Here is a 24323-nt window from a genome sequence, read left to right as displayed (position 1 = left end):
GAAGCGTTGGCATAAAACTGGGGAGGTATTCTGTAAGAGTCCATATAGTGGACTGTCCATTTCGGCCGTTCCTGATTGGCTAGGGCCGCTCGTATACTCCTCGCTCGTACAGCTGCATCCAATCAGCAGCGGGCGAAATGGACAGTCCACTAGGTGGACTCTTACAGAATACCCCCCTCCCCCCAGTGACATGGACTCGATTCCGCCCAGCATCGGCGAAATTTAAAAGATATTTTTTAATATTATTTTTGTCATTGTAGAGCGGCACGCACCTATTGGCACATACCGAGCGACCCAACTTGGCATCAGAGAGGCTCATTGAGGACCAGCACTGGCCGATTGTCACGTACCCAGTGCTCCAAGTCGGCGTCAAAGATGAGCCACGTCGGCGGGAAAGAGGTTCGCTGAAGAGCGGCATATATGACACACTGTCACGTACTCGTTGACTCAAGTTGGTCCAACGGTTGGTTTCGAACCCTGTTCTCTCAGCACAGCAGCCCGATGCTTAAACCGTTCGACCATGTGACACAGTGACCCAGGTTGGCTGGAAAACGGTTGCCCACATAGATAGTTAGCCCCCGGAAAGTCCGTGACATCCGGATACGAATACGAAGAACTTTATTAAAAGGATCGTGAGACATATTCTAAGAATATTAACGCATTAAAAAGTGAAGAAATCGGCAGCAAAACCAGCTGAGTGTGGAGAAAGAAATGATGGGAACAAAATGGAACCACAGCTTGCACCATGGAGTTCTCTCTCTCTCTCTCTCTCTCTCTCTCTCTCTCTCTCGCTCTCTCGCTCTCTTCTAGCCACCATACGTGAATTAAGCTAGGAGTGTTGGGCTATCAGTGAAGAATTCGGCAACAGAAGCAGACGACTGTGAAGTTGAGTGAACAAAGTGGAACTATAAAGCATGCATTGAGCGAGAAGCGTTGAGCGGCATGTAAGTGAAAAAGGAGACGCGAAGACTAGCATGCGTGCTTGTAATCGCCATAACAAGTAGGATATTTCGCATAAGCACTAAGTTACATAAATTTTGTTAAATGATTTATGAAGTTTAGTCAGGATTAGCGCGTAGCGAAATATTGCGGTGAACTGTGGCAACTGTGGCGTGTGGCACCCAATCCAAGCCAAGCCGTTAGCTGGTCGGCAATATATTGGCCAGGCAAGTTTGCGGTTGTGTTAATCAGTTTAATGGTGTAACAAGCAAAAATTATGAAAAAGCAAAAGACGAATAACCTCAGCAAAAAATTTTACAAGGGAGCAGTTTCTGGTCTAATCGGATTTACCGCGCTGACTGGCGCGTATTTCGTTTATTTAACATTCAGTTTCCTGAAGAACACTAGACTCCAAAGGAGACAGCGGGAGCTGGCCGTGCAGGACCAGCTTCTCGTGGACGGAGCGAAGGAATTGAGCAACTAAAAAGTAGTTCTTCAGGTACGTCTGCCTACAGCGGGCACTAAGTGTCGTCCGTATAATGACGCACGTCTGAAACAAATGAGTTTCTTTCGCAGCACAATGCAGTCGCTGCTTCGTGCGTTTGTCCAAGCTGCGGGCAGGCCCATCGTGCGGTCGCTACAAACGTCGTCGATTACTTGCCAGAAATGGAAAATCCTCAGACTAAACCACGTTGCTGTTGCAACACTCCAACTGGAGAAGCTCGCCACTTTCTATCGAGACACCCTAGGGCTCAAGGTATGTATGTTGCTTGTTACTCCGTGTTCACGTCGCCGATATTAAACCGCATAATTGCGATTGATGAAATTTCGCTTAATTTCCTGCCATGACATTTTGCGAATCTGTGTGCGAGCGTGAAACTAGCGCATATTACATGCATGGTCTTGGAGATGAATGACCTTTTTTTTTTCCCGAGTGATTTCTTAAACGTGGTTGAAACCTCGTAAAGCTGCAGATTGCAGCTTTTATTTCTCCATATCTTTCATGGAGAAATGAAAGTTTCTTTGATTGATTGAATTGCCAACTTAACCACTGCCGCAGGTCAGCGAACCGGTACCCCAGAACGAGCACGGCGTCACTACGGTGTTCGTCGACGTCGGCAACACGAAGTTCGAACTCCTGTTGCCCTTGGGGGACAAGAGCCCCATCGGCAACTTTTTGGAGAAGAACAAGGGGGGTGGCGCCCACCACGTTTGCTTGGAAGTTGACGACATCGAGGCAGCCGTGGCCGACCTGAAGCAGAAGGGCATCCGCACACTGGCCGAAAAGACGCGCATCGGAGCACACGGGAAGCCGGTCATGTTCTTGCACCCAAAGGATTGCGGGGGCGTCCTCGTAGAGCTGGAGCAGGCATAGATACCCTCCTTAGCTGGTTTGCACTTATTAAAGCTTTTCGTCTGAAAGTAGCCTTGCAGATACGATTTGCGATTATAGTATTTTAATAAGTGCCACTCTTGCATGTGCTGCTCTTAAGGTAACTAAATGCCAATTATGGCTACAAAATGTTGAAAGTGCCTTAACTGTGGCCTACTAGGCGCTTTTGGTGCCGCAGCTACCGTTCACGTATGCAAGACGAGTCATATACAACTGTACTATCTTGGTGCTAAGATAGCGTGTGCCGTATGTTTTGCATTTTAGCACAAAGATTTGCTGCTGTTGCACAAGCTCGCCCACTGGATGCGCCGAATGCCCAAGAGTGCATCATGAAAGAACTGTTTAACGATAAGCAGAGAATACTGTCGGCTTGTATGCAGCAGCTTTACATGCTGCTGTGCATAGGGAAAAATCTCGGACAGAAAAGCCCTAGGAGAGGAGTGGAAGAGGAAAGAAATGTTTAGGGGAAGAACAATTTGATCATTGTATAGTACAGGCAAAATAATGCAGATGGATACTCTAGGGCCTGTCTTAAGCACGAAAGAATGACAGAAGGTTTACACTACTTTTCATCAACCTAGTGAACTGTAGAATGTTTCATTTGTGAGCAGCTTCAGGTAGTAAAGCAATGCGTCACATCCTTTCTTGTGAACACTACAGTGCAAGTGAATCTGTGCAAGGCTTTTGCTTGCGTTAGAAGAACAGACCAAATGGGAGGCTTAATACCATACAGTTTCTCACTACAACACCTAGAGCGAAATCAGGTGCCACTTTCTATGAGAGTTTATTAAAGGGTGCCGTGCTGTCATGCGAATGACTGTATACATGTCTGCGACGCTTGTGTTGCAAGAGGCTTCACCTAAAACGTGGATATGGCTAAACAAATAACGTTTTCTGAAACTAAAACCTTCATAGAAGGTTTTCATTCACCCATATATATTCCAGCGACGTTTACTCACTTACAATGCATAACCAAGCGAAAAAAAGCAATAACAGATGACAAATTGTTCCAAAGCAAGCGCATATCTTGTCATCTGTCCTCAAGCTTTAGCGGCCTGCTGATGCTTTACATTTCATAAAATTGTACATGCAATAGCAAGTTCTCATAATTAAACATGTTTTTGTGTAATAGTAATGCTAAAACAGCTTTTTACGTGCTGTTTCAATAGAAAATGAATCGTTGCAACAGACTGAATGCTGCTTGCCAGGCTTCAAGGTGTCCTGGCTAGCACGATGCCAATCCAAAGTCGCAATATACCGACATTTTCCCATGCATACCACAGTGTAGCAGCACCAGATTTCCCTCTAAGTAATATAGTGAGAAACTCTATGCTTAATACATTTGAGCTGGCAGCTGTAGTAGAAGCAATGTCATTTCTACTGCTCATCTGTTCCAGCAGTACGATACACTGTCGAGAGCTGTGATCATAGGGTGCCATAAGCAATGAGAAAAGTCCTGTGGATATCCACTGGAAAGGAATCCATGGGGCATTTGTTATCATGGGTGAACAGCAGCAGGTTCTACCAAGCTCATTAATCAACGTTTCTCTCCTGCATTTTATGTAACGGCTGCAACGAAAATGATGCATTCCCTTTATCACACCCGCATTTTGAGTTACTTTCAACCATCTCTTCTCAAGCCTTGATTGAACATCTTTTTGCCTTACCTTCCAATGAAAGATACCCATTCGCCCTCCAGTAGAGGCTTTGTAAATAGCATCGTAGGATGTTATGTGAATAGCCAATGAAAAAATATTGTAGTTGTGAACAGTGTAGAGAGACAAAGACAGGGAGACTGTCATCAGACTTCATGTACGCAGTGCTCCGACTGGCAAATTGTATGTGCAAGCTGGTATTTGTTTATCTGACACCTAAGTAGCCTTTCTAAAAATGCACCTCATATTGCAGTAGCATAACTGTACACATCTGTTAATAGGACTGCACACCAGACTAGTTGTATATGGCTCATAGTTGTAAGCTTAACTCTGCACTATCTTATCCCTTTCTTTCATCTCTTGCATTAGCGTCGATTTTTTTTTTCATCACCATCAGCCTGGTAACGCCCACTGCAGGGCAAAGGCCTCTCCCATACTTCTCCAACTACCCCGGTCATATACTAATTGTTGCCCTGTTGTCCCTGCAAACTTCTTAATCTCATCTGCCCACCAAACTTTCTGCCGTCCCCTGCTACGCTTCCCTTCCCTTGGAATCCAGTTCGTAACCCTTAATGACCATCAGTTACCTTCCCTCCTCATAACATGTCCTGCCCCATTTCTTATTCTTGGTTTCAACTAAGATGTCATTAACTCGCGTTTGTTCCCTCACCCAATCTGCTCTTTTCTTATCCGTTAACGTTACACCTATCATTCCTTCCATAGCTCGTTGCGTCATTCTCAATTTAAGTAGAACCCTTTTCGTAAGCCTCCAGGTTTCTGCCTCGTACACGAGTACTGGTAACACACAGCTGTTCTACACTTTTCTCTTGAGGGATAATGGCAACCTGCTGTTCATGATCTGAGAATGCCTGCCAAACGCACCCCAGCCCATTCTTATTCTTCCGATTATTTAAGAAATTTTTTTAGTCATGTTATTTTGGCCATGTGTATGAAAATGACCAGCTAACAGCAGTTTAAGTTCAACAGAGGTCAGCAGCATGCCACTCTTTCTGGTACTTGCCTGTTTGCTCAGTCTCTCTTCTGGTCACACGCAATAATCTTGCCCGGGATTAAGCAGTAGCACAAAAAAATTTCGTGATTACAATTAATTCTGTGCGTGGAATAAGATATTCTTTCAAGCTAGCAATCAAGTAGCTGTAATCAAGTTAATGATAGCAAGAATTATGCAGCTGTCCAGTATCTTTGCTCATCCTTTTTGCAGAACCATTTGCATTCATAAATACCAAAAGATCTATAGCAATGGTACACACAATCGGCAACGTGATATGCACAAGAAGTTTACAGAAATGAGCACAAGGCAACGAGGGTACAACATAAGTTGCAGGAGTATTTATTCCGCAGTTGATGGCTTATGGATACAAATCCAAATTTAGACTCTGAAGCTGCTACCAGCCCACTTGGATTCACCTTACCCCAATGAAGTGAAAGGTTGTTTCAGAAAAATGCTTAAAACTGCTGGCAAGGTGCTCAGAATAACTGCTGGAAGCCAACTCAATTAAAATGTGCTTACCAATGAGCAGAAAAGGAAAAATGAATGCATCAGGTGAGGACATTCAGTCTGCCCGTATCAACGCATTGCACAGGACTGCCAAAAGAAAGAAAAACAATGTATACCCGTTCAAGAACACAATGCGTTTAGGGAGGCACCTTAAAGCAGTGAATTAAAGCAAGTTAGCATACTATTAAGAGCCATTCAATATTCCTTTCCCGGATTGCTTTTTTTTTTTTTAACCCGCTTGCACATTGATATGAAGTAACAGTCACACTCAGGGTTACGAGAGTTTGTCTAAACCATTTCGAAACTGTATAGTGGTCAACTAACCCCGAAACCAGCTACTTAAAAGCTACCCCTGAAATGAAGACAGCATGCCCCCTTTCCAGGACTCTGCAACTCGCACGAAACCATAACACCCAGTGGCACAGGCCTGCTGTAAAGGCAACAGGGCTCGTGCTTCCCGGCTGTCCACATGCATTCACCACCTCTTCTGTCCTTGGCCAGAGCTTCTAACTCCTGTGTGTGCCGTCATTTAATTCCATTAAGCGCCAGAGCAAATTAACCAATAGCAGTGCCAGGCTAGGCAGTGTGGACGTGCCCGACCTAAATGCATATTGCAAGCAGTTCCGTTCCCTCATGTTGCTTACAGGCTTCAATAGTGCCACGCGTTTCAATGTAATCTTTTTTTTTTTATCTTTTATGAAATATATATAAATAACGGAGGTACCACAATGATGTAACGAATATGATAAAAAGAGTGACAGGCAGTGCGTGGCCTTTTACACTCCAGGATGACCTAAACTGATGATACGCCATGTTTCATTCCTAGCAATGTCATGAATCAACAACACATGCCAGAGGCACACTAAAAAACAAAAGCTGTACAAGAACAGTGTTTGTGTTTGTTCGTACCCAGGAACCAAGGAGGGTAAAGAATGGTAATCATTTCTTTCCTGCCACAAGGAAAATGCTTCACACTAACACTACAAAACTCCTGCCAGTATATGAAAGGAAAAAAAAAATACTCTAACTTTTTGTTGTGTAGCAGACAACACCGATAACGCCATTTCTGAAACAGCAAAGTTATCTTATCCCTAAGAATAATCATTACTCATATACACATGTATACATATTTATACATATATATATATAACATACTGGCAACCTTTATGTCCACGAGCCATATGGTCCACATCACAAGGTGAAACAAATTTTTAAAAAAAGTATTCAACAATGATCAATTTGCCTGCGCAACAAAAGTCACTGCAGAAAGCAACAAAAAGCTTGCACTTCTGCATTTTAAACATCATTAAATACCTGTACACAGGATGATGCATGCCGAACAAACACCGTGAGGACTGATACCAAAAAATATGTTATCACCACAGCAAGTGTGAAACAATGAGAAAGCAGCATCAGCAGCGGGTACCTATGATACACAAGAGTTATAATACAACCACGCTACCTAACACTTGGAGAGGACAATGAGAAAGAGAGAGACTCCGTTACAAACAAAAAGCTGTACATGGCCAAGAAGGAATAAACACAAGAAAACAAATGCAGAAGCATGCTCAATCAGAGCAATGCTTCTGTTCGCTCACTAGCAATTTCTTCTCAAAAAGTCTTAGCGAAGTGTCACATCACGAAATAATCTTTTAAAAAAGGAAAAAGTAGAGACCACACATGCACGAGAAATTGAGCACAACAGCACACGGAGGGAGAGGCTGACAGTAGCCACAGCTGCCAGCCTCTGGACGGGACTCCCAGACGACAGCGGCATTGCCCCGCTAGGGAGAGCCGCCACGAGAACACGACAAGCACCCCCACCCCCCACCCCACCCTTTGGAACAGGTACGTGTGCGAGACCGCCTGAGGAGAACGCTTCTGCCCCAAACCAACCAGCGACGGCCTCGGCCCTGATCACATCTCGAAGAACCACCACTGTAGGCGGTGGCTCCCAGTGTCCTATGCAGCAGCGATGGCGGCTCTCGACTGCCACCGGATGCAAGTAAAAGAGGGAAAACCCAACTGGCAGGGGCTTTTGTACTGCAGCTTCCACTGGCGCCATAGGGGGATAGCCAGAGAAGGTGGGAAAGAAGAAAATGTGTGTCCCAATCCAGGCTGCTGCACTTGTTGGACCACCGTGGAGGAAAGAACACTTCAAGCAAACCCTCAGGCCCAGGCAAGCGACGGAGAGTCCCAGTTCACCGCTAGGACACAGACTCCTGCGCTAGCACCGAACGTTTGGGCAACACTGCTGCAGCTGCAGACCCCTGGGTGGGCACTTCGGGGGTGGTGGCAGGCGAGGAGGTGGCAAAGTCTGACGATGTCCCCAGGAGCCAGCCACCAGGTGACGCTGAAATGGCCGCAGCATCTGCAGTCACAGCAGCGGCAGCCTGTTGCTGGGGCGTGAATGTAGGCTGTTCAAGCAGCGTAAAACCCTGCTCAGCAGAGGAGAGTAGTGCCACAGTTCTCAGTGCTTCGCCACCCATGAGTGCCTGAGTGAGCGAGTTGATGTCGCTTGTGCTCAGTGGCAAATCTGGGAAGGCATCCACCAGGTCGGGCAAGTCGGGAACCTCTCCCTGTGCACCACCTGCTGCCGAAAGCTTGGCCAGGGATTCCCGGGCCATGTGCACATCCTTGGAGACCGCTGCCAAGGCCCTCTCCAACTCCTCCGTCTCCTCCTTGCTCGGCACATACTCGCCATTTTTCGCTTCTGCAATAAGAACACACTCATTTGAGGACTGCGCACAGTGTTTCACAGCAGTACTGGTATACAGTTGAACCAGAAAAAAGTTGTGCAGATCCAACTCGCACTTTGGAATTTATGTGCAGCAGTTAATGAAACGCTACAAAGTTGCCCACTTAATTCCTGCATCTTTGGCGTGAAAGGATGTGGTACAGTGAAACCTCGTTAAACCGTACTTGGCCGGAGCTCGAGAAAGGTACGTACTAAACGGTAGTACTGTTTAACCGAATAGCATGAGATCGTCCACTTACGTGTCGAAAACGGAACTCAGACAGAGTGCGATGAAAGGGGAAAAAACATGCAGTATTTATTCACTTCGCGCGACAAAAGCGTTATTTTCGTTTGATGCCGCAGCGGCCTAGCACGCCGACGACAGCGGCCTCAAACTTACTGAGGCTGCGTGCCAGCTTTTCAGCCAGCCCCCTCTTCTCGGCAAACACTCGCATGGCAGATTCCTCGTTGGCGTTACGTATTCACCGTGCACGTGCGCAGTAGTGCTGCAGAAGTCCCGGGGGCGCCTTTTTCATTACGGGTGCCGGAGTTTGGAATAATTTTCATTTGGAATAGTTACGTTATCGCGCCCCTATTGTCGTCGCGACGATTGCATTCGTGAGGCTGACGCAACGCGCAGCTTATGCCACTGTCGGGCCTGAATCGCCCGTGCTATCGCTTTCCGTGTCGTCCTCGTCACTGTCGCTAGTCTGCACTTCAGCAACAACAGAGGCAACGATGGCGAAAAGTCGAACCTCGTAGCCGACATATCTTCGCGGTCGCAGCAGCGCTGCCGAGCAACTTCTTCGCATTCCAAATGCCACACACTGTAGTCAACAGCAGATCCCCGTTGCGTGTCAGCGCCCACTTCTTCGTGTCACGTTCGATAGCACGGACGATGTCTAATTTTTCTTCTATGCTGAGCACCCGGCGTCTTTTTTATCCAAGCTTCGGAACGACGCGAGTCCTCGCTTGCACGACGCCATAAGCTCTCTGGCACCGCGTCGAAATGATGTTGATGTTGATGTGGCTTCACGCGCAAACGCACAGGGCGCTTGGAGGCCGTTGTTCCGATCTCCGAGGCGTGTTGTTCTGCCGGGCCGCCCGATGGAGACGGCGCAGCGCCGAGTTAGCGCGACGACGAAAAGTTCAAACGCTACGTTTTAACCGATGCGTACGCATTAAGCTGGTACGGTTTATGCGGATACGAAACACATTATGTTCAATGGCCGCTGAGTCGGGGATTTGACTTTACTACTTTTAAAACGAAACTACTGTTTAAGCGGGTACGGTTTAACGAGGTTTTACTGTACATGCAATCCCTGACAGCGTAACGATAACTTGGGGCACTTGCTGCCAGGTGAGGAACCACCTTGCCCGACGCATTATTAAGGTGCACTTTTGTGGTGGATGTGCTGCGCCGGTAATGTGCTGACATTGAAAACGTGTGGACTGTAGCAGGTCTACACAATCGCACATTGAGAACACCATTCTCGACTACGCCTAGAAAGATGTTATGGCCCAGACAAAAATTACTGCCTACAAGGCATAGTCTTGTTTTAAATACATGATTTCCTTCCTTGCTTCTTTTCTCCACTGGAGGTAACAAACCTATATAATAACGAAATCATCACAAAGTTTTCAGTTTGTTACATGCAAGTTTTGGGTACAATGAATAAACCTGATACACTGAGCTATTTGTAGTGTGCAAGCCTATTCATTATAACAGAGTTGGACTGTACAGCAAATGGTAAACTTGCGAATGAATGTCCAGGTTCAACTTGGGATACGTGACAACTAAGGAAGCTGTTGGCGGAGATGATGGGCCACCAGTCTGCACAAGTAAAGAGTTCAAACGTTTCTACACCTTTAGCTACAAGTACTATATAACAGGCCTTACGTGCAACTTTTAGGTTCACATTGTGTCTCATGCTCAGTCTCTGGTTTCTTGGAATGCACAAGCCCAGCTCAGCACCTAAAATTCACTTGCAGCAGGCAAAGTTTCTTACAACAGTTTAAACCATGAGCAAGCTGGCTAGCTTACGGAACTGTTCATAAAATGCTGGCAGTATTCTCTTCCACTTGTACAACCTATTATGGTTACTGGACTACATACATAAACCACAATAGCCCATTAGTTAATAAAGAAAATTGTAAGTGTACCGTTGTGAATGATGCCAAGAAACAAAGTCCATGCCTGTTACAACAGATCCGCATACAACATGCTTTCGGATGTAACAGACTATTTTTCTCACTTAGTTTCATCTTCCTACATTATCAATGTAACCAATTCTGCCTTTTATAGAGCTGGCTATAACAAACGGACCTGGGTATAATGGACATTGGCTGCAACAAACAAATGTTTGGGCGAATTTTGCCTACATGGTGTAACTACAACGTACTGTGTGCAAATACTACAACGCACCTTGCTGCGACAACGCATGTGTGCGACAGTGCGCTGCATGCAACTATTTCTGGCCGTTTGAGGCCTCGCAACAGCTTCCCTTCCCGCAGGCAACATACCACGCAATGCCCTGCCAACTCAGTTTTTGTGTAGACCACGCAAGCGGACTGCTGTCAGCTGAGTTCTAAGGAAGTGCCAAGGGTGCCGCTAGACCTAACCGACTTCGAAGTGAAGCCGTAGCATACGACACTTTAAAAATCAACCACTGACAATTGTAAAATGCCTAGAGAATGCTTCATTTTTCATCACATTAAGGCTGGACAGCTGGCACGACAGCGTGGGCCAGCCTGCTCCTTGCGTTGTGCCGGCTGTTAACCTTGCCACTGTGCAAGTGTACATGGGCTCTAGTATGGGGAAGCTGCCATTTGTTAGCAGCAGGCATTCGGCAACCAGTGGATAGGAAGACTCCACACCACATTGTTGTACAATTGCTGCATGAACCCATTTATCTAGACGTTATTTCAATTTCAACGTTTTTATCGTTTTTTTGTTAGCTTACAAGTTAGACTACGGTATGTGCACAGTTTGTGGGGTTCTCCTCCATACTCTTGGGACAAAGGAACGACAACACAGTAGTGCAAACAATCACAAGGGCATTTATTGCACCTTTCGTAGATCAATGCCTGCTAGCCGAGTTGCAATCCACAAAACATGCCGATGGGCGCGCGACAAATTAGAAGTCCGACTCACCGCGACTGGATAGCGAGCGAATATGTTTGCCCCATGCTGGATCCCAACGCCTGGTCATTCACGCATACGGTCACGCGAACGGTGGCGCGTTCAAAGGCAGGCCACGCGAGGCGGTCTCGCAAAAGCACGGGTCGGCGCGCGCGCAGGACGTCCACGCTGTTCACCGATCCGCCGGGAAAGAGGAAGCGCCTTGTCTCCCGGCGCCCAAGTAACCCCGCCTGTAGCAGCGCAACACTCGCGCCATCTCTCGCGCTGCGCTTCAACCACATCGACCGCCGCGGGCGTCACGCAGGCCACGCGGCGAAGCGGGATTGCAGGAGATGGGGGGAAAACGATATCTGGGGACGCGCGAGAGTCGCGCATCCCCACAAGTTTCACCACTTAACATACCGCGACCCAAATTTTTAACAGAACAGACTTCGGACATAACGGACCTTTTTCACTAGATCATCGCAGCGCATTGTAATGAATGTCCACTGTATATGGTCAAGGCAACGTAACGTCAATCAAGCTAAGCAGTCGTGTAACACAAGAGCACTTCTTTGAATTCTATATAAACTTACTGTCACAAGATGTATCGCCTACACTTCCAGCATTGCAGCAGTACACAGTAACTCTCAAATGGGTCTGGCTAAACTGGATGATTACACATCTGTATGAGCAACTCTGACTGGCTACTGGCAATAAGTGACTCTTATTTGCTTCAAAATGAAACTATACCAAAATCAAGAGTTATTTAAGCATTTAACAGCACAGTAAAACAACCATGTTACTCTTACAATCCCCACTACCCACAGCTTGGATGTCTCGGCCAAGCCACGCTGACTGGCTAGGTGCGTGTGCGAGGAATGCAGAGTTTACTCGCTTGTGCAAAACTGGCAGGAATGGTAGTAACACAAATACTGTTTCTTAAGCAGTATATAAGGGCACAAGATTTATGATTAAAGACTATAAATCAGAGGTAAGGCGTTAGACAGCATACAAAGCATACCTGCAAAGAAGTCGCTGAAAGCATCATCAGAGATTTTGTTCAACACCTCCGTGAAGTCATGCTCCTCAAGAAGCTTCGTTGCCTGGTTGGCCAGTTCCGCTGCATCAAGTGGCAGCTCCAAAGATTTTTCTATTGTGTCTGTAACGGAGTTTCAAACTGTCACACACAGTATAAAGGCAAACACAAAACTTATGCAATGCAAATTTGTAAATGGCAATGAGAAAGCTGACAATAAATCCCCCACAGAAATTGGTAACGAAGCAATTTGTCAGTAATAATGCAGCCAGACACTGTGTTATAGGAAAAATGATGACAATTAAATTATCGGTAACTGCATCACCTCCAATAAGCACCAATGCTGTTGAAACATCTAGCACAATGAAAGCAGCGATACAAGGCAAGTTCAACTTCGAGGCAGTGCCCGGCTACCATCAGTACACTGCGAAGTGGCTCACTCATACCTGCTCTTCAAAGTCAAGAAAATGAATGTCAGCCTACCTTAGTGAGAAATGATGTTAGGTGAAGCGGTCACAAATTATGTACATGACAATTACTAGCAATTATTTTTCCAGCCTATGTGTCGAAGTGCAGTGCAATGAGCACGACCTGTCGCTTCTCTGCCACCATGTCTTCATTGAACTTGCAAAGCCAGCTTGTAAACATGTCTTGCGTCATCCGCGCCTTCTTGTTGGATTTGTATGTCACTGGCACGCACTCTCGCTTTTTAAAGCAACATGGCCTCGCTGATTTTCCAATGACAAACAGGCGGCGCTTGTCGCTTCCATCCATGTTAGTGCAGAACACAGTTATGGGCTCTTTTGAGGCCTTACGGCCAAAGCAGGCTTCGCTTCTCAGCGCAAGAGTGCGGTTGGGCAGAAGGTTATAAAATATGCCAGCTTCGTCGGCATTGTATACGTCTGTGTCCGTATATGTGGACAGCATGGTTTCCAAATTTAAGCGAAGCCAGACTTTGATGGACTCATCACTGACATCACCGCTTTCACCGCACACCACTTTGCAGCTGATGCCATGGCGATCCTCGAATCACTGGATCCATCCATTAAGTGGGTTGAAGTCGTTGTGGCCTAAAAGAGCACCAAGAGACTTGGCTTTTTGCAGGAGCATGAGGCCACTCACTGGTATGCTCTGAGCACTAACTTCACGGAACCATCTGAGGAGCACTGTGCCCACGTCTTCGTACTTCGACATACGTATTCACTTCCGTGACAGGGAAGACGAATCTTGCTGCAGTTGATGCTGCAATTTGTCCTTGTTCTTGTATATGGGTGACACAGTTGTGTCGGAAATGCCATATTTGACTGCCACCGACGCCTTCTTCAGCCCACTTTTTATGTCCCTTATAATGCATTTCTCTGTCTCCTTCGACAAGGTTGTGTCGGGAATGCCGTATTTGGCTGCCACCGACGCCTTCTTCAGCCCACTTTCTATGTCCCTTATAACGCATTCCTTCGTCTCCAGCAATTAGGCATGCCTCTTTCTCATGCCTCTTCTCGCTTGAAGACGCCGCAGACGCCGTGATGACAAAAGCTCGACAACACACGTGCACAGAGGACAACTACAACACAACGAGATCACGACATGCACACACTAAATGCAACAAAGACTGATAAAAAAAAAAAAGGAGTACGCTGGCGCCACTATCGCTTCTACCCCGCACTCCGTGCACCCTGAGTGGACACTGCTATAGTGAGGAAAACACTCGCCCTCCTTCCTCTAAAGTCTCTCGCCCTTCTCCTCCTTTTTGTTTTGTTTTTCGGTGCTGCTCTCCCCGCGTGCGCCCACGCTCTCCCTTCTCCAAATTTGCGCGCTCAGCAACCGTGTGGCTGTGCGGGCCGTGCTCAACGCATCTGAGAAAAGGCCGTGCTTCGTGCGTCGATTTCATGGTCGCGCGCTTAAAGGAACTGCACTATAACCGGTTTCTGCTTCGCGCGCCTACGCAATAAACGGTCCACCTATACATTGGGTTCTATGGGAGGTATATCGGAGGTAAAAAAACCCATGTTATAACCGTCCCGCGCTAACAGCGGTTACATTGTAAGTGGTCTGCACTGTATTGCTTCGGTATTCCTTCGTGGCGGCAGTGAAATTTCGTTATGTAGTCGAGCCCACTTATTACAATACTAGTTTTAGCAACATATCGGATATAACAACGAGCAGCCAATGCACCATCAACTTTTGTATGTGTTCTATCGTAAGATAAACCACTTACTAGAATGCTCCCATCTAACATTCTAAGTTATAAGAATTAAATCTGGTTACTGGGTGTGTGCATCAAATGGAAAAAGAGTGCAAAATCCTCTAGGGAAAATAAAAAAATGCAGGCCGCTCCCCACAGCTGCTTTTTAGAAAAGTGGAGACCCAAGATATTTCAATTTTTTTTTTACGAAAGAAAGAATCCCTTTCCATCCCATGCTATTATCGAGCAATGAACACCTCGTGTCATATGAAGATACTTTTAATTATTTAAAGGCCACAGGAACCCTACAGGAACTGTAGCACATTTCATGCTCTTATATTTTTACTTTGCCATTTACACCATTTTGCCACATTTGAATAAATAAGCTAGTTCAAAAAACATGTGCTTGGCGCATTATAGCCTGCACGGCTGCTGCACCATTAAAATCCCAAATCCCCACCACCACACCTGCTTTCGTGCCTGCACCCCACCTACATGGCATGCCTTCATGCATTTCCTCGACATAAAAGAAAAAAAATATTAAGGAATAATGTGAGCCACTTCACCACACTCGTCTTTTTGCCATGTACCCTGCAGGGCATGCCTTTGTCGCATAACATCACCGGCCTTGGGCGCCCATCGCCCTTTTACATTATCGTTAACATCGGAAGGATGGAAGAGAGAAGGGCGACGAAGTTGTGCCATATGGGGTGTGCAGGACAAAGGCAGGTGTGAAGCTGTTGGCGTTTCTTTTTAAGGCGAAAGCCTTTGTATGACCCATGAAATGGAAAATCGGCCAAGCGTCCGACTTAAGATCGGATGCTGTTACGATCAGCCAGAGGGGGTTCTAGCCTTCTAGCCTCTCCTGCTCCACTGCGCCGAATCACTTTGTGAAGCTAACAACGCGTCCACCTCTGACAGAGCTCCAGCGCCAGCAAGGCGAGATGTTTGGCAAATCGAGTGTTGTTTGTTGGTTTGCTGTCGCCTTCACGGACCAATGGGAGAAAAAAAAACTCTTGGAAAACGTTGTCCTACGGCGTTTCCTCACTGACTCCAGCAACTGCCACGGTCATTCGACAGACATTCTAGCTAACTGCTGGGTCATCCCAGGAACCAATATGTGCCAACTTGAGTCAAGCGTGACAATCCCCGTCTACAAAACTCCCCTCCTTTTTGTGCGTTCAGCAAACAAAGGTGATTGCGTGAACCCTCGCCCTCAACGCAAATCCTTTGACGACTTTGAACGCTCAGACTGGACGAAGGTGGGGCAGCAGATTTCCCTGGCCTAGGAATCTAGGGAGGACAGAAGGGGATTAAGCAGACTTTTTCGACTGCTCAGTGTGCTTCAACTCAATCATGCTAGACTGATGAGATGTAACGTTCTCGGCTCCTCAAGTAGATATTGTAAATAAAACCAGTACAGTCAAACCTGACAACATCGAACTTGCAAAAAGATGCCTATCAGTTCACTATAGGGCATAATTCTATACAAGCCTGCTAAAGAATTGGATGTCATAAAAACACATACCATGTATAAAAATCACTTTATTGTTGAAACTAGCTTAGTTTCGCATGAGATAGCCCTGTATTCTTTTCTGCTTGGGCAATTTTGCTACCTGCGACGCATGCACCTCTCCAGATTGTCTAGAGTTGGAGCTGCTGAGGCTACAACCTTCCACATTCGCACAGAAGCACCGGACTAATTCGAGTTCGTCAATCACCTTGGAGGATGTGGGCAAAGGACCATTGTTGCTTTCCTCATTGTACCCACTTTCACTTGCGCTCGGTACCATGTCGGCAATGTAGTCTTTGTTTTCGGGCTCTCCCATAGTCGTGATACCATCATCTGCACTCACAAACTTGCCGACCGTTGGCTCGTCAATGGCTTGTGGAAATTCTGACAGCTCGCTCCAAACTTCGGCAACACCGGCAACGGCTTCGTCGCACTCATCAGAATTTACAGTCAGAATTTACAGTCGCAGTCATCAGATTTTACGCGGAAGCCATCTGAAGCAATTTCAGATGAAACACTTGTACACGGCCATGCGTACGCATCAGGTGCCATGGGCACCGAGTCACAAGTTTGTCCGCTTTAGCCCTAATCTCCCCCTTAAAGATCGTGCTGAGAGTACTCCTGGTAATCTTGCACACTGCGGAGTCATCCGACTTTTCACTGCATTCGACCCAATTTACGATTTCAAGCTTCACTTGAAAAGCTATTCCGCCGCTTCATCACTGCAACGCTACGGGAGAAGGCCCACAAGACGCAAACACAATGAACCAGAAAAGCAGCGGGACAACTCGCACTTGCGCCACCTGGCACGACGTGGGCACAAGCGCCTCTGATTGGCTGTCGAGCAAGTGCTGCAGGGGGGTGTCGACGGCTTGCCCAACGCAGTGCGGTCACGGTAGGGAGAGCGGCTGGATGGAGCCGCGCCACCAGGTTTCCCCGCTACCGCGAGGAAAGGCCAACTTCTGGGGGCACTTTTGCACCACTTGTCGTTCAATATATCGGGAGTCGCTGCTATTTTTGTTCAGTATAAGCGTAATTTCTGCTATATATACTCACTGTAACTATATGGTGTTCAGAAATTGTTCGACATACAGAATAATTCTATGTAAACGGGTTTGATATAGTCTGGTTCGACTGTACTTCTCGTTTTGATGCCTTCAACAATGTCCTTAGTGTGGAGGAGTCAGACAACGGCATGGGCCAGCTATCCCTTTTGACATGCCCAACCCCAAATCTTACAATAGCAAGTGATGACGTGACGTTCCTGGTGCTAGACCTGCTGCGCCTCACAATGCCAAATCACATGGTGAATAGCCACGGCACCGGATGGACATCGTGGCCCACTCCCAAAATTGGATTAAGGTGGAATAAAGTAGCTCGGGGTTGGTACAGATCAGAGAAAGGTGGATTAAAGTGGAGTTTTAATTTAACGCGATAACTCAGACAAATCCTAATGCTTTCGCATTCCAATTACTTAAGGATACTTAAGTGACTGTAAATTTTATTTTTCTGATTTTGCTTTCTTTTTCTTTTCAGCAAGGACCCCCAGTAGTTAGGTTTAATTGTTATAGCCAGTAATGAGGCATGGGAACATTGTAATAAGTAATTTATATTCCCATAGAACCCACACAAGGCATTGTTAAGAGGAGACGCTCCTCGAAAAAACATTTAATATTTGTACTAAAGATTTGAAAATCCATCCACTTATAGAACATTTCAAGCATATTTCAAATATGTCATTAATTTCTGTGTAGCTGCTATAGTTCTTGAGTTAAGTCTTCCACAATGGCAAAATAGAGTGATTTTGCGGGCACTTTATTGTGTAATAAACTTTCTCAAAACACCTTGTGCTGTAGCTTATTTAGCTCTTTGTAGACCGAAAACTGCCGATGTCTATTTAAACAGCGTGTACAATTACTGGAACTATAAAAAATTAGGACACTTCAACAAATTTTTTTCACAATCACATGAAGATAACCTTGTGCACTTACAATAGCCTTACAGTAACGAAATTTGGCATACATACCTTTGAAGATATCCACAGTGCTAATATCTACTTGAAATTGCAATATCTCGAAGCAGTAAGTTGCAAAAGTACACGGTTACATTTCATAGAATTGAGAAAAAATCAGTTGAAATGTTCTAATTTTTTTCCAAAGTTTCAGTAATTGTACACACTGTTCGGCTAGATATCAGCACTTTGCGATCTACAGAGCTGAACAAGCTACAGCATGATGCTTTTCGTGAAAATTTATTACATAAAGAAGTGCCCATAAAGACGACTATATTTTGGCACTGTGCATCGCATAACTCTAAAACTACAACAGCTACACAAAAAGTGCCATATTTGAAATCTGCATAGAAAACTCTATACTTGACTGAATTTTGAAACCTCTAATACAAGTAATAAAAATAAAGTTGCTTCGAGGAGCGTCTCCCCTTAAAATCATAATGCTATAAGTGGGTTCGACTGTACTCCTTTCAGTCTAATTAAAATGTTTGATTGTCCCGCTCTGCTTTTGTCCTGCAACCTGCTTATAACATTATCGGTTATAACAACCAGGTTTTCTTGACACTTCAATGCTGTTACAAGTGAGTTCAACTGTACTGAAAGCATGCAAAAACGTATGTTATATTTGAGCTCAAAATACAGTAAAACCTCATGAAATTGTACCCTCTTAAACAGTAGTTTCATTTTAAAAGTAGTAAAGTCAAATCCCCTACTCAAGAGCCATTGAACATCATGCATTTTGTATTCACATAAACTGTACTAGCTTATTGCGTATATATCGGCTAACCCGCAGTGGCTTGAACTTCTCGTAGTGCAATCACGGCGGTAGGTTGGCCAGGCAGAAGAACGAGCCTCAGAGATCAAAACGGCCTCCAAGCGCTAACGCAGAGGGCACTTGGAAGAGTGAAGCCACATTGATATCAACATCAACATCATTTCGGCGCCGAGCCAGACAGCGTTGTGGCTGGAGAGTAGTGGCCTGTGTTGTGGCGTCATGCAAGCTAGGATTTGCGTCATGCCGTGAACAATGTGCACTTTTCCCGAAAAGAAAAAGTGCGCATTGTTCACGCTATCAAACGTGGCACGAAGTCGAAGCTGACACATGAGAGGGATCTATTGTTCACTACGGTGTGTGGCATTTGGAATGCGAATGATGCTCGGTAGTGCTGCTGGGATCGCGAAAAGACTTCGGCTACGAGGTTCAACTTTCTAGGTTTGAGTTTTCGCCATCGTTGTCTCTGTTACTACCGAAGTGTCGCCTAACGACAGTGATGAGGATGACACGTAAAGCAACAGCATGGCCAATTCACGCCAGACAGTGGCAGAAGCTGCGTGTTACGCCAGCCTCATACGGGTACTACACTTTACTACACATCAAGAACAAATTCCGCCAAAATGAAATTTCACTGCTGTTGGCCTTTAATGATACGTTTCTGGGCAGATGTCATCATTTACAGTGTCCTGTTTAATTCTGGAGACCAGAATCTAAAAAAATTTGCTCCATTTCAACTTTTCCAAATGCTCCAGCTTCCCTTTGAGAAAGTGTCAACAGAGTGTGCAAACTTTGATGCCGGCAAAAGTTGCAGCAATAAAAACTGTTCACATTACTGAAGGTCAAAGTACATGACACAACTGTAATTGCACACAGATGCCATAGCGCGACTCACCTCTATAATTTGATTGCATTAAAACAAATTATAGAACATTCAGTAATGCAATGACCGAGGCTAGCTGGTGGAAATGCATGGCACAAACGTATGTCCACATTTCGTTCTTTTATGTTTGTTCTATGCCCTTCCTTCAGCACAATACTAGGTGAAACGGAATCATGAAATTATAGAAAATTCAGCAACTGAAACCTGTCCAAGTAAAAGGAAATGCAAAGAAATTACACATTTTATTATCAGGGTGCCTATCGAGTTGAAATTTCCAAATTCCCTGAGTTTTCCAGGTTTTCCCTGAGTGCCTTTGCACATTTCCCTGAATGATGCAGAACTATGTTTTATGTCAAGACGGGCTGAAACCATATCGCCTGATGCTGTCACTCTCTAGTAAGCACATGAAAAAAAATAAAAAAGCGACTTAACCCAATTTGAATACTAAGGAGTAGTGTTTATGTTATTCAAAAAGAGAATAGAAGGCAGGGGTTAGTAAAATGCACAGCAAATAAAGTGTCTTCAAAAAAATTGCAAATGAAGTCGGACATTCACAAATACGAATAAAAAGGAGATGCACATAGAAGCAAATATATTCGAATATGAGCTATTTCTATCAACTGATAGCAAGCTCAGTGGTATGAGAACCGAACACTGTCACAATTGAGATTCTCTCTCAACCACTCGTAAGTCAACCTCAACTGTCCTGACATACTCTCAGCCCGTGCACGACGGCTGAGTGTTGTGTTTCACTGCTTTAAAGAGCTTATTTTGGTTTGGATGAGGGACACCTGCATCTCGGCATCAGCCAAAACTTTGTTCTTTGAGCTCAAGCTCCTTCAAAAGGGCGGCAGCAAGCTTCCTTTCCCGTTTATTCCTCAATGCGTACATCATTTCTGTTATTGTCCTCCTCCTGCCACTCGTTCGCCCCAAGGACCATTTGAAGCATCTTGGTCAGTTGCACAGTCCACGACCAATATTTAGAACTCCCTAGGGGTCGCGAAAACGTTCAGAAAAATCAGCCAGTTGGAAAAAAAATAAATGCGTGTCATTTACTGCCCTTAGGGGCTCAAAGCGCCACAGGCACGTTCAAAAACACTCTGAAGGCCTGTCGGTACACATATTAGGCATATCGGCGCTCGTACTGCGACAGGAAATACCGGGTGCACGTGTGTATAATTAAGAAATACATACTGTGTTCCGTGGCAATAGCCCCTTCCTACGATTGTTATGCTTCACTGCAATACTTTTGCTTATGCTTCACCATGTAACATTTCTGTAGAGAGGCGAAGCTGACTTTCGGGAACCGGCATTATGCAACGCACCGTGTTTTCTAAGTTTCTAAGCCAATCGCGAGGACCACAAAGGCGGAGTCCGTGCAATCGCTGACAGCAGCTAATTCTTTCAATAAAAAACTCGGCACCCAACAGCAAGAAGCTTCATAGCGAACGTCGAAGCAGCTAGGCCTAGCGTTGCCGCAGTGGTGGCAACGGCTGCCAGCGGATCTGCATGAGAAAGTGCCGGTTCGAGGTGGCAAAGTAATCAAGACGGCAGCGGTGGTGCCTTTGATTATTGCCGTTTCGGACCTGCGATCACGGCAAAACGTCCGGAAAATCGGACGGCGAAGAGTTCTTGCATCCGAAATTTGACACGTTCTGATACGTTGATTCTATGGGGTACGTGGCGGTGCCGCGAAGCCGTCCACATCATCGGGAATCCGGAAAGTCGGTCGTTGACTGCACATTGGCAACTCCTCCAGCCGACGACAGGGCGTCAAAGACGATTCATTACAATTCCTGTCTGTTGCTCGAGCCAGCATTACTGCGACTTTCGACCCTTTCAATAAGATTGCCGCTAATTTTCCCTGATAGAGGCCCAAATTCCCTGAGTTTTCCCTGACTTTTTCCAGACTACTCTAAATACCTGAGAATTCCCGGTTTTCCCGGTTGGTAGACACCCTTATTATATACAAATACTGGCACAAATGTCCAAAATTAACAGTGCCCATCAAAAGAACTCTACCAAGCAAGACTGCTCAAAACGCACCTGGTGAGAACTGGTTCTCGAGATCTGTTGCCAGGTCAGGCTCTATTCTCTCCACAAGTTCCTTTGCCACAGTCTCAGTGTTCATGCTGCTGGCAGCCACCACAGGCACATAGCCATAGCTTTCGACCATTGAGGTGGCAGCACCCAAAGCTCCCACAACTGCAGCAGCTAGAATGAGCAACAAAAGACATAAGCAATTGCCACTTGCTAAAAGCTCAATATGTGTCCACTTCAGCCATATCTTACATAGAATGCACCTCAATTAATCAAAAGTGCTCAAGAAAAAATAACAACAATAATAATAAAAGTCAACTGTCATTGAAACCTAAGGTGTCTGAATGGGCAGAAACTAATGCATACTACAGATTTGCCATTCCTGATGTTCATATTATTCATTCAATGGAAAACATGGTGCACATTTGTTTCAACGTTGTGATCTTATTCCCACTCGCAAGAATTTTAAAAATTGTTTCTGAAACAGGCGACTCCTTTTCCTAGAATACCCCCCCCCCCCATCAAAGGAGAAAGAACATTCCTGCTCTTAAGCGGATCAGTGTACCAAGGCAGCCAGCCCAAGAAATGCAACTTGGAGCCTTATTTATGTAAAAAGTTCCACTAATCTTAAGAGAATTCCCCTTAGAATGCTTTCAACATGTGGTCATGCAGGAAATGGAGTATATGTAGGATCGAAATTTGAGGCACAATCAGTGTTGTACCTTGAGATTTGTGGTCTAGAAGTTTCACGAGAGCAAGCAGGTGATTTGTCATCGTGCCAAGCTGTCAAATCGGCGACCGGATGTGGTGCGTGGGCGGACATAGATTTGGGACGTTGCAGGCACAGTGTTCACCACTGACACAAACTTACCAAAAGGGCATACAAGCGGGCACTAAAATGTATAACTAAAATGCCTACTTGCCAACAAACTACAACTTACATATTCACTTAACTGACAGTATGGTTTTTCTTCATGGCTACCGCATATAAAGAGTGGCAGTTCAAGTTATCTTTAGCTGCTTCACGTAGTATGTGAATGCATAAGAATTATAAACATGCATATATGTTTATAATTTTCCTACTGCCAAGTTTCAAGAGAGAGAGAGAGATTGCGCCACAGCTAACCACACCCTCCCACATCCCAGATGCCACACCTGAAACTGTCTTGGTTTTGAGTCCAGGAGTGCTTTTCTGGATGTCGTTGAATTGCGCCATGATGTGAACTTCTCTAAAAGCAGTATTTCGAGCCAATCAGAGGCCGTAGACGCTCTCTGGGACTACCAGAGCTGCAATATTGCAGTACTCAATGATATCCACAATAGTACAAACACAAGGCTATGGCTGTGTGGTTGTAAAGCAATGTGCACAATTAATTACTTCATTCAAGATTCATGTTTTGGAGCACGCTAGCGCAGCTCAAAGGTTTGGCGCAGCGCTTCCATCCCTGCACAGTACTGTCTGGTAAATTTGTTTGCACATATAGTGAGAAAAATGTAATCTGCACTTACCAGGTGCCTCCAATGCCATGGTTGAGGAATGCGGTACAGTCACAGTGGTTTGCGTCACCATGTGTGAGTGATTCACCATGGCTGGTCGTACAACTGTTGGTGCACTGGTTACTAGGTGTGCTGTAGATGACGGGTGTGTCACAGCGGGCAGCATACTTGCTGCCGAAGCAGTCACCAGATGGCTTGCTGTGGTGGGGGTAGTGGCAGCCACTGTCAGTGGCGGATGGTGGACAGCCATCGCTCGGGTTGTTGCCAAGATGTGAGGGGCCGCCGCTGCCGCCATAGAAAGGTGGGCTGCCGTCACTGTTGACCTTGGCATGGGGTGGCTCGTCAAGATGGGCATTGTGTGGGCGGTAGAACCGGAAGAGGAGGAGGGTAGCGAGTGGTGCAGCATGACTGGAGACTTTGGCTCCGTCTTTATGCGCACAGTGGAGCACCCGGCTGCCACCATCTGCAGTAGGGGTTGCTGGGCACCCACACCACTGGGCGGTGTTGTCAGTGCAGATGCTTGAGCAGACGGCCCCGTTGGCACCAAACTGCCTAGCAGAGCTGGTGAGGAGTCACTGCCACCGAGGAATGGGGGTGATCGCGAAGAGCATGGAGAGGAGGAAGACGAGGAGGATACGGGTGACTGGATGAGCACTTCGAGTGGCACACATGATGAAAATGATGATGATGATGGAGAGTGTGCCATCGGAGGTGGTGTTGTCATGCCTGGAGCTGCAGCTTTCTTCTTCTTGCCCCTCTTAGGTGGTCGTGTCAGCGCAGGAGGTTTAGATTTCTTGCGGGGCTTTTTGGGTTTGGGCTCAGCTGCCATTTTGTTGTAGTTGTCCTGAAAAACATGGAAAGAGTAGGGGAACACAAGCTTTGTGAGAAAGCTTAAATGGCAAAATTACTGGTGTCTTAACACAGAATGAGCACAGAACTATTGGAATACACACAAGGCAACATTAGAGAATGCCACGCAAAGAGCCCAGAAAGAGTGATGTCTATGGCTATGCAAAGTTCGA

The 24323-nt window shown here is 45.9% G+C and overlaps 2 protein-coding genes across 2 annotated transcripts in view; one reads left to right on the top strand and one right to left on the bottom strand.

The window, feature by feature from the left end:
- The first annotated feature begins 1137 nt into the window (after positions 1-1137).
- Positions 1138-2364, top strand: LOC142583055 (methylmalonyl-CoA epimerase, mitochondrial-like). Its single transcript, XM_075693326.1, has 3 exons — positions 1138-1438; positions 1516-1696; positions 2000-2364. Exons 2-3 carry the CDS (start codon positions 1520-1522, stop codon positions 2312-2314), a joined length of 492 nt encoding a protein of 163 aa, XP_075549441.1. The 5' UTR covers positions 1138-1438; positions 1516-1519; the 3' UTR covers positions 2315-2364.
- A 2951-nt stretch (positions 2365-5315) lies between these two features.
- LOC142583051 (uncharacterized) overlaps positions 5316-24323 on the bottom strand; it is a 47086-nt gene continuing 28078 nt past the window's right edge. Inside the window, exons 8-11 of the mRNA XM_075693322.1 lie at positions 23314-24145; positions 21811-21978; positions 12389-12526; positions 5316-8219 (exon numbers count right to left, since the gene is read on the bottom strand). Of these exons, the coding sequence (XP_075549437.1) occupies positions 7714-8219; positions 12389-12526; positions 21811-21978; positions 23314-24145 (1644 nt within the window). The 3' untranslated portion in view covers positions 5316-7713. The remainder of the gene's footprint in view (positions 8220-12388; positions 12527-21810; positions 21979-23313; positions 24146-24323) is intronic.

Source organism: Dermacentor variabilis, chromosome 5 (genome assembly GCF_050947875.1).
Source record: "Dermacentor variabilis isolate Ectoservices chromosome 5, ASM5094787v1, whole genome shotgun sequence".
Classification (NCBI taxonomy): domain Eukaryota; kingdom Metazoa; phylum Arthropoda; class Arachnida; order Ixodida; family Ixodidae; genus Dermacentor; species Dermacentor variabilis.
This window is presented reverse-complemented; position numbering and strand designations above follow the sequence as displayed.